At 45.4% G+C, this 14885-nt stretch overlaps 1 protein-coding gene across 2 annotated transcripts in view; it reads left to right on the top strand.

Moving 5' to 3' along the window:
- Positions 1 to 14885, top strand: part of SLC36A1 (solute carrier family 36 member 1) — a 65183-nt gene that overhangs the window by 36604 nt on the left and 13694 nt on the right. For both annotated transcript variants that reach the window (XM_030328934.1, XM_030328950.2), the window contains exons 3-9: positions 2454 to 2544; positions 3450 to 3538; positions 3989 to 4084; positions 6093 to 6177; positions 6593 to 6811; positions 11958 to 12056; positions 14259 to 14425. In XM_030328934.1, coding sequence (XP_030184794.1) covers positions 2454 to 2544; positions 3450 to 3538; positions 3989 to 4084; positions 6093 to 6177; positions 6593 to 6811; positions 11958 to 12056; positions 14259 to 14425 — 846 coding nt within the window. The remainder of the gene's footprint in view (positions 1 to 2453; positions 2545 to 3449; positions 3539 to 3988; positions 4085 to 6092; positions 6178 to 6592; positions 6812 to 11957; positions 12057 to 14258; positions 14426 to 14885) is intronic.

Genomic DNA, 14885 nt, shown 5'->3' with positions numbered 1-14885 from the left:
AGAGTTACTGGCAGAACCAGGGCTAATAGGGTCCTGGTCTCCCACAAAACCCAGCTCAGAGGCATTTTGGAGAGGCCTCTGGTAGGCAGGTGGGTTTGATACAATGCTTACCTTTGCCTTGAGTGGATTAAACATTTGCTAAGGTAGACATTTGCCTCGCTTATCATCCTGCTTATAATCTTCTGATCCCTGGCTGCTGATAATTAAGCAGTCACCCCTGTACTCGTGTGGTCCTTAGGCTGTTTCCTCAGGATAGTCCGGGAGAGTGCTCAGCCTCTTCTCATTTAGATTCAAAGACATTTTCTTGATCTTTCCTGAAAAACTTGGGGACAGTAGGCAGGTCGAGAGGTCTTCTTCCTAGAGGTAGAAGGAAAAAGGTTACCAAAAGTAAAATTCCATTCCAGAGAGTAGAGATAGGTCATATTTATTATGGTCTTTACGAGTGAACATATGTTATTTGCTTTTGGTTTCTTCTGAATTGCTGATTTGAAGAAATATATGGAAACATCATTTAGGAGGGATTTAGGGTATTTGTGCGGAAGAATTTCCAGATGGTGCCAGAGGCCAAATCCTGAGTGAGTCTATGTATTGGGGCAAAGCGATGGCGATATTTGACCTGTTTTGTATCCTTCTGGAGGTAGCGGGATAGAAAATATGGCAGATGAGGACATTCCTCTGCTGTCAGTCCTTGAGGAAACACACTCCTCTGTGCTGATGCCCCGTGTCTCTCTCTAGCTTTGTATTTCCAGGCCTTTCTTCCCCAGGGGCACCCTTGCAAGCTCTGCCTGTCCTCCCGGACTCAGCTCAGATCTCCACTCTGGGACCCTCACCTGCCTCCCCCTCCCTGAACACTGTTCCCAGGCACATCTTAAGAAGGCGTCTCTCTGCCTGGGTGGTTATTAATGTGTCTGCCTTATTTTTTCATTGAAACATTATTAATTTCTAGAGACCGAGGTCCAGGTCCGTATCTGATTCATACTTCTTTCTACCACAGTATGAGCACAATGTTTTACACAGAACAGATAGGATTTGCTGGGTGAAAAAATGAATGAGGGTGCGGGATAGGCTTTATAATCACAGCGTGAGATGGACAGTCTATAATAGGTGAGGGGGAAATCTGTCCTCAAGGCAGAATGATGAACTAGGTGACGTTTGAAGAGGGCTTCTCCAATCCGACTTTTAATTTTATTATTTATTTATTTATTTATTTATTTTTGAAAATGCAAATTCTTTTATTTTATTTTAATTTTTTTATAATTTACATCCCAATTAGTTAGCATAGAGTGCAACAATGATTGCAGGAGTGGATTCCTTAGTGCTCCTTAACCCATTTAGCCCATCCCCCTTCCCACAGCCCCTCCAGTACCCCTCAGTTTGTTCTCCATATTTGTGAGTCTCTTATGTTTTGTCCCCCTCCCTGTTTTTATATTATTTTTGTTTCCCTTCCCTTATGTTCATCTGTTTTGTCTCTTAAAGTCCTCATATGAGTGAAGTCATATGATATTTGTCTTTCTCTGACTAATTTCACTTAGCATAATACCCTCCAGTTCCATCCACGTAGTTGCAAATGCTAAGATTTCATTCTTTTTGATTGCCAAGTGACATTCCATTGTATATATATATATACCACATCTTCTTTATCCATTCATCCATCGATGGCCATTTGGGCTCTTTCCATATTTTGGCTCTTGTTGAGAGTGCTGCTATAAACATGGGGGTGCATGTGTCCCTTCGAAACAGCACACCTGTATCCTGTGGATAAATGCCTAGTAGTGCAACTGCTGGGCCGTAGGGTAGTTCTCTTTTTAGTTTTTTGAGGAACCTCCATACTGTTTTCCAGAGCTTGCATTCCCATCGACTTTTAATTTTAAATACAAAGTATTCCAGGGACTGGCCGTTTGTGGTACCATATTCCTTTTGCTCTGTTCACTTTGCATACAGTTTTCTTTTAAGGGTTCTGGGATTCTGTTTTTTATGTCCCTCTTTTTTCTCTTACACCAGTGTCTTGTCCTTCACACTGAATGCTTGTCATCCTCCATTGTGGTTTTGGATACGAGTCTCTGTAGTGGGCAGTTATGGTGAAACCCAGACCAGACCCACTAGGAAAAGATAAAGCATCTACAGAGAGCCGTGGTGTCCCTCTGGTCTAATGTGCCATAGAGATGGGGTTCTTGGAGATCCCACAGGGAATGGAGCTCATAGCACAGAGGCAAGGGGAGGGCTTGCGGGTCAGACTGCCTGGGTTTGAATCCTGGCTGAACTCTTTATTAGGTATATGACCTTGAGCAAGTGTCTTCCTCATCCATAAAACAAAGTTAACATCTATTTCATAGGGTTGTTGTAGACATTGAATGAGATAATGCATGAAAGTGTTTAGCACAGGGCTACGTGCTTAGTAAATGTTAGCTGTCATTATTGTTAACATGCCCTTGTCTACCTTCTTTCCACTTCAGATGGTTCCAGACTTTGGTCCACTTGCTAAAAGGCAACATTGGCACCGGCCTCCTGGGGCTGCCTCTGGCAGTGAAGAATGCAGGCATCTTGGTAAGGATCTGCACTGGCAGGGGGAGTATCATGACAAGTTTTAGGAGATGGTGTGTGTGTTTTTTTAAATTTGCTTCATTTAAAACACTTAAAAATGAAAAGCTTTTCTCTTTAATTCAGCTGAGAAGGAGCAAAATTCAGGTGTTCGTTCACTTAAACATATTTATTTAGGGCCTTGTGTGTGCTTGACATTGTTCTGGGTTCTGAGCGTTATCAGTGAATAAAAAAGAGAGATTCTTGCCCTCATATAGCTTACTCTGGGGTGAGGAGGAGTACTTAAAATGTCTCAGGGAGTTTCTGTCAATAATATTAAGTAATGTATTCGTAACAGAAGTCTGTTGGTTTCTTCCACAGTCCTTCCACGTCCCGCTCCTAGGAGGCCAACTCTGAGAATTTTACTTTTTCTGTTATGATTCATCCCCTACAGACTGCAATCTAAAGCCATTTGGTTTCTCTTAGAGTTGGAGCTAGCTCAGAGATGTGGATTGCCCTTAGCTAAGGGCATCTTTTCCTGATCTGGCGTTGCTCTAATGAGACCTTTCCCCTTCCCTCCACCCCTTGCCTGTCTCTTCTTCCCAGAACTTCTCCTTCCCTCCACCCCTTCCCTGTCTCTTCTTCCCAGAACATAGGAGCCTTCTGTTCGGCTGAATTGAAGCTGTTTTGGAACAGCCTTATGCTGTGTCATTCTTCTCCATGAGGTTAACTCTTTTGAAAGCATGCTAAGGTTCAGATCATGCCCTTCTCCCACGATCACATTCCTATCTCGAACGTTGTGCCAGAAGTTCTGTCACTGGAAGGTGCCTTAGTAGTGTTTTGATCACTTGCAAATCCACTCTCCGTTGGGTTCACTCCTAATTCTACCTGCTTGTCTCTCTCTCCCTCTTGCCCGAAACACCTGTCCCCAGATGGGTCCCCTCAGCCTGCTGGTGATAGGCATCGTGGCTGTGCACTGCATGGGTATCCTGGTGAAATGTGCTCACCACTTCTGCCGCAGGTGAGCGCTCTGATATGCCAAGTTGTCCTTTGGGATTCTGTTAGCCGCGCTGAAAGAGAGGACTTAGGCCACTCTAAATTCTCTGCGCTAGCTGCAGGTGGCTGCTGATTATTGCAGAACTCCCTTCCCCTGGTTATTTTTGTGTTCTTTTTCAGTTTGTTGTCATCTGTTGTATTTGCTTGTGTCCAGTGGACAGAGACCGCATTCTCATTTTATGTGCTTTGTAGTATTTACCCCACTGAAATGGTTCTGCCAGATGGTCGGTAATTATATGGAAGTAACTGACCTGTTGATTTAACACTTCTGATCCTTGAAAGCATTAGACGCAGGACTCAGTAGTTTCTCCAGGGTGACAGGTAGGGAACTGGCCCAGGTCTCAGGGAGCTACCTGTGTTCTGTCACTTTGTTGAACCCACACACTCTGCCTTTCCTCTCTCCCTCTCCTCCCAGACTGAACAAGCCCTTTGTGGACTATGGGGACACAGTGATGTACGGACTGGAATCCAGCCCCAGCTCCTGGCTCCGGAACCACGCGCACTGGGGAAGGTAACCACTTCCCTCCTTCGTTGCAGCTGTGGCCTCGCAGAGCGGAGGCCCTCCGACAGGGAGGTGGGGTGCGGCACACGGTATAAGCAGTGGAAAGAGCATTGTTTGGGTCAATGGATTTGGCTCCTAGCTCAGCTCTGCCTGCAGTCATCTGGTGACCTTGGCTGTGTGACCCCTTTCTTCTCTGGTCCTCAGTTTCCTTATTGGCCAACCTGGCTGTTCCCAGCTTTGGCAGTCTATGACCAGTGATTATTTTTTATTCACTCATTTGTTCAGTAAAGATATTTAAGCACTCTCTTATAAGTCATGCAGAATAATTCTCGATACAGGGAGGGGGTTCCCCCTGGGGTGAATAGTGTGGTCCTGGCCCTTTGCGGACTTGTAGTCTCTGTAAGGAGAAGGATATGTGGAAGGCTCAAGGACAAGAGATCAGGAATAGTCTATACCTGTAGAAAAAGTGTCAGAAGCTAGAAGCGCACCCTAGGGGCTCAGACGGGGAGGAGATTTAAGGACGGTTACCTGTGCCAGATGCAAAGTGCACATGATAGGTGCTTTAAGGGCAGGGCACCGGGCAGGAGAAGGAAGGCTTTAAGGAAGAGATGAGCTGAGCTAGAACAAATGGGTTTGTTGGGGAAAGAGACATTTCAAGGGGGGAGGGGGGCGGGGAGTGTTTGGAAATTTCTCCTTAGGGTAAGTTTCCAGATGCCTGGAGAGAAATATTCTAATTTTTGTTTCCTGTTTGAGGAAATGGTATATTTAGAAGTAGAGAGTTGACATCAAAGGCTGAATCCTTTAAATTCTTTTTAAATGGAACTGCATTAAATCTATGTTCTCCAGGAAAACTCCCTTTTTGTGTTCATAGGGAGGTTTTATAGTTTCACACATAGCTTCCTCCTGTGATACAGGTTTATTTTGCGATTCTTTTAGCAGAATCATTTTCTGTGACTGGGAGAAGCCATCGTGCCAAGTGGCCACCGTTGGTTATTTGGTTGGCTGGTAGTTGATTGATTGTTTCTCCCCGCCCCCTTCCCTCCTTTCTTCTCTCTCCTCTCCTCTCTCTCTGTTTCTCTTTCTCTCTCTCTCTCCCCATTTCTCCTCCCTCCTTCCTTATTTCCTCCCTTCCTTTCTTTAATGAAATTAATGTCTGTTCATGGTAAATTTTTTTTTTTTGAGCAAGATACACGTTCATAAAGTGAAAAATAAAAGTATCTATTGGTTACACTTGCTTGGGTAGACTTTTGGCATTTTCTGTACGTATACAAACATACACATGTTCTTAACATTTTTTACACAAATTGACAGTACTATAAGTACTATTTGGAAGCTGTTTTGTTTGTTTGTTTGTTTGTTTTTTCAGTTAAAGGTCCTGGACCTATCTCTATCAGCACATATAGATTTAACATACTCTTTTTCCCTGCTGTATACCTCTCCATTTAAGAATGGTCTTGCATTTACTCATTTTCCTTTTGATGATCTTTTAGGTTGTTGCCAGCTGTTGTTCAGGGCTTCCATCAGTCGTCTGTTTTGGTACATCTGTTTCTGTGTACTTATGTGAGAGTAGGCTGTTTCTTAGATCCATATTATAGGAAGCGAGCGTAAAGGGCTCCACCTCCTGGGCTTTTATGCTGAGGGCTCCCTGTAGCTTTAGAACAAACAGTGTGAGACAGGATAGGCAGGCCGCGGGGAGGGGGAGGCCAGGGGCTGGTCATTGGTCCTGGGGTGTGTGCTCCACTCTAGCCATTCTGATCTCGGGATCACCCGACCCCATGCAGCATTCTAGAGAAGACAGAGGAAGGGGACCTCAGCGTCGTCTTCACCCTCCTCCAAAGCTCCAGACTGGTGGCACCTTGCACGGTTTCTCCTTTTGTCAGGGCACCCCCATCCTTGTCACCTGGTGGGAAGGGGCTGTGACGGCCTGGGAAGAAGCACTGTTGGAACACCTCTGTCTCCGGGACTCTCTTGCTTTTCATTCTCATGATGTTTGTATTCTTTCCTTCCCCATCTACAGGCACCTGGTGGACTTCTTCCTGATTGTCACGCAGCTGGGGTTCTGCTGTGTCTACTTTGTCTTTCTGGCTGACAACTTTAAACAGGTAGGGCCCTGGTTTTAAAAAAAAAAAGAGAGAGAGAGAATGGCAAGAGATAAGTGGATTTTGAGTTTAAGATTCCTTCTAAGCCAGTTTTGGTCAACAAAAGAATTAAGAGTTTAACACATTATATAGAACGGTGTCTTTTGTGTAATTTTGTCTAAAGACCTATGACACTGAGAAACTTCCAGGTACCTTATCTATCCTCCTGTCTTTAGGTAAGATGTGATCAAACCCAGCTCAGACAGTTGGGTTGCTGATGACAGTTATGAAGATCTCTGAAGATGGTTCACCAGCCACAGACTCCCGAATGGCGTTGTTTTCCTCCTGAGCCCCCAGTTAGGAACCCTTTTGGGTGGGAGGTCCACCGGCTTCTGTCATTTGAGAGATTTTTCTGTCGCTTTCCTTCCCCTCATTCTAGGTGATCGAAGCGGCCAATGGGACCACCAACAACTGCCACAACAATGAGACTGTGATTCTGACGCCCACCATGGACTCCCGACTCTACATGCTCACCTTCCTGCCCTTCCTGGTGCTGCTGGTTTTTGTCAGGAACCTCCGAGCCCTGTCCATCTTCTCTCTGTTGGCCAACATCACCATGCTGGTTAGCCTGGTTATGCTCTACCAGTTCATTGTCCAGGTAAGAGCCCAGGCTCTCCCTCCGCCTGTTACATAATCAAAGCAGCAAACAAAACAAGTAAGTGGAACATAAATAGGGAGATGTTACTTACGTGTGGTATATTTCGATTAGGGGTTCTCAACTTTGGCACTGTTGACATTTTGGGCCAGATAAGCTTTGTGTCGTGGGGACTGTCCTGTGCATCGTGGGATTTTAGCAACATCCCTGGCCTCTACCCACCAGGTGCTAGTAGCAGCCACTCCCCAAGTTAGGCCAGCCAAAAATATCCCCAGACATTGCAAAGTGTGCTGAGGGTGGGTATGTGCGTGCCAAGTCACCCCTATTGAGATCACTGGTTTAGACTTTTCCTCAACTGGATAGTTAATATATGGATCATCGTGTAATGGGAAAATAGACAAATATTAAGATGAAAAGAAAAATCAACTTCTCTAACTCGATATTTATTTATTTATTTATTTTTACATGTTTGTTTTGAGAGAGAAAAGAGAGAGAGCACAAGCAGGGGGAGGGGGAGAGAGAGAAGGAGAAAGAGAATCCCCAGCAGGCTCCGTGCTGTCAGCGCAGAGCCCAACATGGGGCTTCCTCCCACGAACTGAGATCACGACCTGAGCCGAAATCAAGAGTCGGACGCTTTACCGACTGAGCCACCCAGGGGCCCCTGTAACATGATATTCAGATAAAGTAATTCCTTACCACTCCAGTTATATATTTATTTGTCAAAATTATAAATCCAGTATTGCTTCCCCTTGCCTAGCCCACGGGGGCAGGTCTGTGGGGCAGTGCAAGAGAAGATGTATGTGAATGGGTAGAAGACGAGGCGAGAAAAATGTGCCCTCAAACAGCGTGGCCCTCTATGGACGAGACAATGTGTTTTGCCAACACTCCAGAAAAAGAGGAGAATGAAAGCAGGTGAATAAAAGCATAACTTTAAAAAAAGGTATTTAGATGTAATTACTCAAAGGACTCATCAGTGCATACTCATTAAGATGCAGACAACACGAGCATCGAAAACCACATCTCCACCCCGAGGCTCTTTCAGAGACTCACTGTGTGTGATTGGTCTGTCTCCATCTAGGTCCTGTGAATGCGTCTACACATAACACAGACAGTATCCTGGTTTGAATTGTGTCTAGTACGTAGAGAAATATATAAAAAAAAGAATGTTTTGTTTTGTGTTTAACCTAATTTTAAAAATTATTAGCTGTGCTGTTCCTCTACTTCGCTTTTTTGTTTCCGGGACAGCACCAGCGTGGCAGGGAGCTTTCCATGTTGTTACACATAGTTTTACCTCATCCTTTTTAATTGCTGCATAGTATCTCAGAGAATAGATGTGCCCTAGTTTATTTAACCAGTCCCCAATCAGTGGACCGTCAGTTCGTTTATAATTTTTTAGTGTTACTTTAGTATTCTGGCAGTGAGTTTTCTGAGGCCTTTCTTTTTGTGGCCATGTAGAAATACTCCCCCAAGGTATTTTTCTAGAGGTGTAGCTGTTAAAGAGTATGCACTTTTGAATTTTTATTTTGCCAAGTCGCTTTTTCCAAAAGCTTTTGACCAATTTCGTCTAGGCTCCCTTCCATAGTATGTAAGTAGCCATCACTAGACATATCAATCTTTTTAATATTAGTCAATCTGACAGGTGAACATTAACTCATTTTCACACGGTCTACTTAACAGTGACCAGGTCACTCACTGATACGGTTTCTAGGAAAGCTGCACATTGTGAAACAGGTTTTCCTCTACTGAGGAAATGACATAATGAATTTAGATTAACATTGTACTCAGTGAGCATTTACTGTTTTTCTTCTGTCTTAGTGAGTCAGATGGGTGGCCGATACTGACTTTTCTTCTGCAGAACTATTTTTTAAGAACAAAATAAACTGCTGTCTGGATATGTCCCATTTTTGATGAGCATGGAAGGAGGACCCATGAACGCATGATTGACCATTTCCAGAGAGTTTTCTTCTCTACCTCTGGCAAATTAAGTTAAAACAAGGAAGGGTAAATAAATGCATGATTTAACGTTGTAATTAGAGATCTGAATCAGTGCCTAGGACACACCGCAGTGGACGTTAAAGCCAGCGAGGCCACCTCACATAGACGTGCACACACACTGCATTTAGTCGTTGGACTGCGGTGGTTGCCGTGATCAGAGGGCTGGGATGGGAACGTGGCTTCCAACAGTGTCTCCACCCCAGTGGAAGGCAGTGTCCGTTTAGAGCGTTGTCTGTGCGTAGAGCAAACTTGCCCTTGCAGATGAGGCAGCCCTGCCAATTTCTTGAGCGTGAGTGTGAGCCTGCCTCTGGGCTTAGCCAGGAGGCGTGTGTGGTCACACAGTGCTCTCAGCGCTGGGGCGGCTTGGGAGAACGGTGCTGTGGCTGTGAGTCGAGCAGCATCATTTTGATGTGCATAGGTCAAGATGCTCCCTTTGGGTCGTTTTTGTGGCTGTGTTGCTGCTGTCTTGTCTTGGCATCTTCCGCTGTCCAGTGTTTCTGAACCCTTCCGCGGTCCCGAACGTGTGTGACCGGTGCGCTTGCTCCTCGTGCAAACACCATCTTGGAAGCCGACCGAGATCCTCCACCTGTGCAGGCTTCCCCATATCTTCACCACCTGGAATGACAGATGGCATGGTTCTGAGCAGAGGGCCTCCCCCGGAGGGGGCTCCCAGTAAATGTTTTTATCGCTGCATTTCCTTAATTCTGAGATGCAGTGTTTTTCATAGTTAGGATATTTCCAAAATTGGAGTAGATCTTGCAATCCTTATGTACATTTAACAGCATTTTCTCAGGAAGCTGTTGTCACTGAAATTAATAATATCATAGAACCGAGGAGGTAATATGTCGATAATGAGCTGATTTTAATTTGTATGTTTCTTTGCACGTTAAACTTTTTCCATTTTTTTAAAAGTTTATTTGTTGGGGCGCCTGGGTGGCGCAGTCGGTTAAGCGTCCGACTTCAGCCAGGTCACGATCTCGCGGTCCGTGAGTTCGAGCCCCGCATCAGGCTCTGGGCTGATGGCTCGGAGCCTGGAGCCTGTTTCCGATTCTGTGTCTCCCTCTCTCTCTGCCCCTCCCCTGTTCATGCTCTGTCTCTCTCTGTCCCAAAAATAAATAAACGTTGAAAAAAAAAAAAGTTTATTTGTTTACTTTGAGAGAGAGAGAGAGAACACGCACAAGCAGGGGAGGGGCAGACAGAGGGAAAGAGAAAATTCCAAGCACTAGCAGTGCGGAGCCTGATGTGGGGCTTGAACTCATGAACCGCAAGATCATGACCTGAGCTGAAGTCAGGAGTCAGATACAACTGACTGAGCCACCCAGGTGCCCCTAAACATTTTCCACTTAAGTGGTTGGTCTCTTAAGTCAGTAGCAATTATTAAGTATGGAAAATTATAAATTCCTTCTGCTGGTCTCATTCACACCAGTATCCCCAGACATGGATTCTGAAATTCCCTCTCTGATACTTCAGCCAGATCTGATGTATGAGCCTGGATAACAGCCACTAACGAACAGATTGCTCCTGTTTCCAGGAAGCTTCCAGAAGTTACACTGTGACTCAGGAGTAATTTCAAGGCACTGTAATTTCACTCTTTGTCTCATCGTAGAGCAAAAATATTTATTAGTCTGTCTTCATTTCAGGTACTGAAATACTTCTTATAAAGAGATCTAAGCAATTTCTTAGTAGAAGCTCAGGAAGGAAAAAAAATGCATTTTTAAAATTATATTTTAGGGAAACTATAGTATAATTGCTTTGAAAACTTTCAAAGAGAAGCCTATTATAGAGATTAACGTTAGATCTCCTTTTGTTCACTGGTACTATTCTGTCACACTGTTAGAGCATGCCCCATATTTGTCTAAATACCTCTATAGTTAAATCAATTTTAAAACAGTATAAAGGCAGCTTAAAATTTTTTTTTAATGTTTATTTATTTTTGACACAGAGACAGAGCGTGAGTGGGGGAGGGGCAGAGAGAGAGGGAGACACAGAATCCGAAGGAGGCTCCAGGCTCTGAGCTGTCAGCCCAGAGCCTGACGTGGGGCTTGAACTCACAGACCGCGAGATCATGACCTGAACTGAAGTCGGATGCTCAACCGATTGAGCCACCCAGGCGCCACAAAAAACATTATAAAGGCATCTTAAAAAGCAATTCTTATATTTAAGCTGTGTATTCGCGTGGTTTCAAAAGCCGCATTCTGAAAGGACAGCTCCTGTCCCTGTTGAGTCCTGTTCCTTTGATGCTCCGTCACTGGGGGCTGTTGTTCAGTGGTGAGCCAGCTAGGATTCTGTGTCTGCACCTCCATTAACCTGCAGTTAACAAGTGCTATGGTTTTCATCTGCCTATAATTTTAAATGCTTTTTATTTTTTTTGCCATTTTATCCCTAATGTTCCAATACTCCTATCATGTGTGTATCAATAAAATTTTTCAGGTGTTCAAACTGTTTTATAAGAATTAAAAGAGAAAAGCACCTTTATCCATGTGGAGTGTTTATGTAGTGGCATTATAGTGAATATGCAAATTTTAAAAGTGAATGTTCTCACTATTATTTCGTAAGTGGTTTTTCATGTGCTCTTAGTTATCTCAATTTTTACTTTAAAAATAGCGCATAATCAGGTCGCCTGGGTGGTTCAGTTGTTTAAGCGTCCGACTGCGGCTCAGGTCATGGTCTCACGGTTCGTGGGTTTGAGCCCCACGTCGGGATCTGTGCTGACAGCTCAGAGTCTGCTTCAGATCCTCTGTCTCCTCCTCTCTCTCCCCCCCCCCCCCGGCTCACGTTCTCTCTCTCTCTCTCTCTCTCTCTCTGTCTCTCAAAAATAAATAAGCATGTATATTTTGATTTTTTTTCCCTACTCGGATTCAATTTCTGGAGATGGGATTACCTAATGAAAGAATGTGACTATTTTTATGCAAGCTCCAGCATTTGAGTTTTTTATAGTACACTGGGATATAGTCTTTCCCCAAAGCAAATAGGGGTTTTCTAAGCCTGAAGGGAAAAAAAATACAAAGACTAAATGTCCCCGAGCCATGTCAGGTGTCAGACTTTCTCCTTTTAGAGGATCTTGAATCTAGGAAAAGGTTATGACCTGTCTGATGTTGGAGTTCAAATCTCGAATCTCTGTATAGCCTTTGCTTTGTTTTATTTTCTCTTTCAGAATATCCCAGACCCCAGCCGCCTCCCCTTGGTGGCTCCCTGGAAGACCTACCCTCTGTTCTTTGGCACGGCCATTTTTGCGTTTGAAGGCATTGGGATGGTAAGAGTTTCGCTGTGATTCTGTGTCGCCCTTGGTGTCCTTGAGGTCTGTTCTTTGGAAGGCTGAGGAAATGCTGTTAGAAATTATCTTCTGAAACTTATCGGCCAGCTCCTGAACAGCAATGCAGGGATTCCACTGGGGTTTTGGAAACAAATTGTATGTGATTTGAGAATGTTTGCCTTCAAACCCTCTCTGTTGCATATTTATCACCTATGTGGGCAATAAGCAATAATACATGGCAATTGGGAGTGCAGGGTCTAGAGTCAGACTGACTGGGGGTGAGTCCTGGCTCTCCCAGAGAACAGCTGTGTGACCTTGTGTGAGGACTTAACTTCTTTGTTGTTCACTTCTGAAAAGTGAACTTAATGATTAGTAGTTGTTAGGATTCAATGAGATGTGTGTAAAGTACTTTGTGTAGCCCCTGACACACAGTAAGTATTTAATAATTTTTATTAATAATACTATTGATTTTAGAATTAAATCAGTAGCTGCACAAATAATGTCTCTGCCCTGGAACATTGGTGTGCTGTATTTTTTGTGTGTAGATAAATGGCTTAGCTCTCACTGCTAGTTAGCTTCCCCCACCATTGCTATGATTTCACCAAGTTCTTCTCCTAAAGAGAGGAATCTGCCACTCATTTGCACCTAATTTGATTTTTATTTATATTTTTTCATAATAAAGTTCCAGAATTCTTCCTTGAAGAAAATTAGTAGTACTGTTGGCCAACAGCTTAGGAAAAGGGAAGAAGGCACTTTTCCTTTCATGGAATATCTTTTTATCCCCATTTGGTTTCCCTGTCACTTGATATACTTTTAAGAAAACCTAGAAGCTGGATCGATTCTTTCGTCAAAATACTAAGGAGTTGCCCTGGTGGGATTGGTGCGATGTGTTAAGGCCCTAACATCACGGGGGAGACTTTCTGAGGGATCAGTGTGTAAGTTGTTGTCCCGAGGTTTTACACCTTTCCCTTTGCTCTTTCTTGGAGCTTCTCGCTGCCCAGGAAGATAGTCTCACCTTGACTCACAAACACAAACAGAACCCCGTATTGTAGCAGTGAGAAACGAGCTCTCAAGTGCTTGGGACTGGAAAGAAGAGATTGAGTAAATGTGGAAAGCTGCCTGGAGATCCTGGTTCTGAAGGAGCATTGTGCAGAACTTACCAGTTTTCCCTGGCAGCACAGTGCAGACGTTGTTCTTTGCTTCCTTTCTTTAGCCAAGGCCTGGATGTGGAGTCATCCTGTGATCATCATTATCTGTTGCTTGAGATTTCTCTGTGTTTCGACTCTTAGTTTGGATTTGAGGGCTGTTGAGCGTGTGTGGGTGCAGGGCCCCTGCTCACTCTTTGTTCATGGTAGGCTCTGTGTTTGTGCCACTGGCCCAGGCCTGGCAGACACGGGGAAGACGGGCTGCCTGCCCTCTGGCTCTCTAGACTGTCCACAAAAGGTAACCAGAAGCAAGCTTAGCAACTGTTTCTAACCGGATGTGGATCAGCTGAAGCTGGAGGCCCCCTGCGCTGGTGGGGGAGGGGGGGTGGTGTTGAGGGCCGGTTGGAAGTGCAGGGCTGTGGCTCCCTCACGGCGCCGGGCCTGCAGCGGGCCCTCCCTGCCCGCCGGGGTATGTCTGGCACAGACCCACTCTGCCTCGTGACCGCAAGCGTTCAAGGAAAATGAGTGTCATGACAAGATCAAAGATGGTTTGTGGGACAGCTCGACACTGTCACTCTTCCTTGTGAGCCCGGCCAGGTGCAGGTGGTAGCAGGTTGTGAAGTTTCCGAGAACTAGAGTGGCAGTGTTCCCTGACCTGTGTTTTGCATTCTTCGGACAGGTTAGCAGAACTGTGGTCTCAGACGAGGTCTGTTCCCCATCGTGCCGGGTGGGCATGAGGTGGGAGGGCTGCCGGCGGCCGTGCGGCTGTGCTGAGGGGCAGAGAGCACCCCCCCCCCCGCCCATGGGGCTCCTGGAGCCGGAGGCAGAGCACTGGCCTGGGCAGGGGTCCTGGTCCCAGTCCGGCCCACGCTCGCCTCCCCGCACTTCCCGGCTCACACAGCGGGCTCTGCCTCTCCTCCAGCTCTGAGGAAATAGCTTGGATTTGTTTCTGTCTCCTGGGGCTAAAGCAGTTATTTCTGAGCCCATTACAGTTTTGTTTTTCACCATTAATGTTCCTTTTTCCTGTGTTTTCTCTTCTTTCTCACTACTCTTATAGGTTCTGCCCCTTGAAAACAAAATGAAGGATCCTCAGAAATTTCCGGTCATCCTGTACGTGGGAATGGCCATCATCACCGCCCTGTACATCAGTCTGGGGTGCCTGGGGTACCTGCAGTTTGGAGCTAACATCCAAGGCAGCATAACCCTCAACCTGCCCAATTGTTGGTACGTGGGGAAGGATGGAAGCGTGGGAGCCCTGGACGCTTGTTTCATTTAGTTTGTAGTTTTTAAAATGTTTACTTATCTATTTTGAGAGAAAGAGAGGGGGAGAGAGAATCCCAAGCAGGCTTCACGCTGTCAGTGCGGAGCCTGATGTGAGGCTCGATCTCACGAACCGTGAGACCATGACCTGAGCCGAGACCAAGAGTCGGATGCTTAACTGATACCCCTGGATGTTTTTTTAAATTCATGGGTCAGAACGTGGATTTTCTTCCTACTCACCCCTTAAATCAGCTTACTTCACTTTAGCCCACCACTGCCACCCCCTACTCACCCCCGCCCCTGCCTCTGGCCAGCACCATCCCTCCTTGGCCCCCCACTGAGCCCTTTGACCCATCTGCCTGTCCTAGTCTTAATCCTTCTCCGGGTCTGTTCTCCCATTCCCTGTATGAGCCAGGACTCCAGT

Source organism: Lynx canadensis, chromosome A1, assembly GCF_007474595.2.
Source record: "Lynx canadensis isolate LIC74 chromosome A1, mLynCan4.pri.v2, whole genome shotgun sequence".
Lineage (NCBI taxonomy): Eukaryota > Metazoa > Chordata > Mammalia > Carnivora > Felidae > Lynx > Lynx canadensis.
This window is presented reverse-complemented; position numbering and strand designations above follow the sequence as displayed.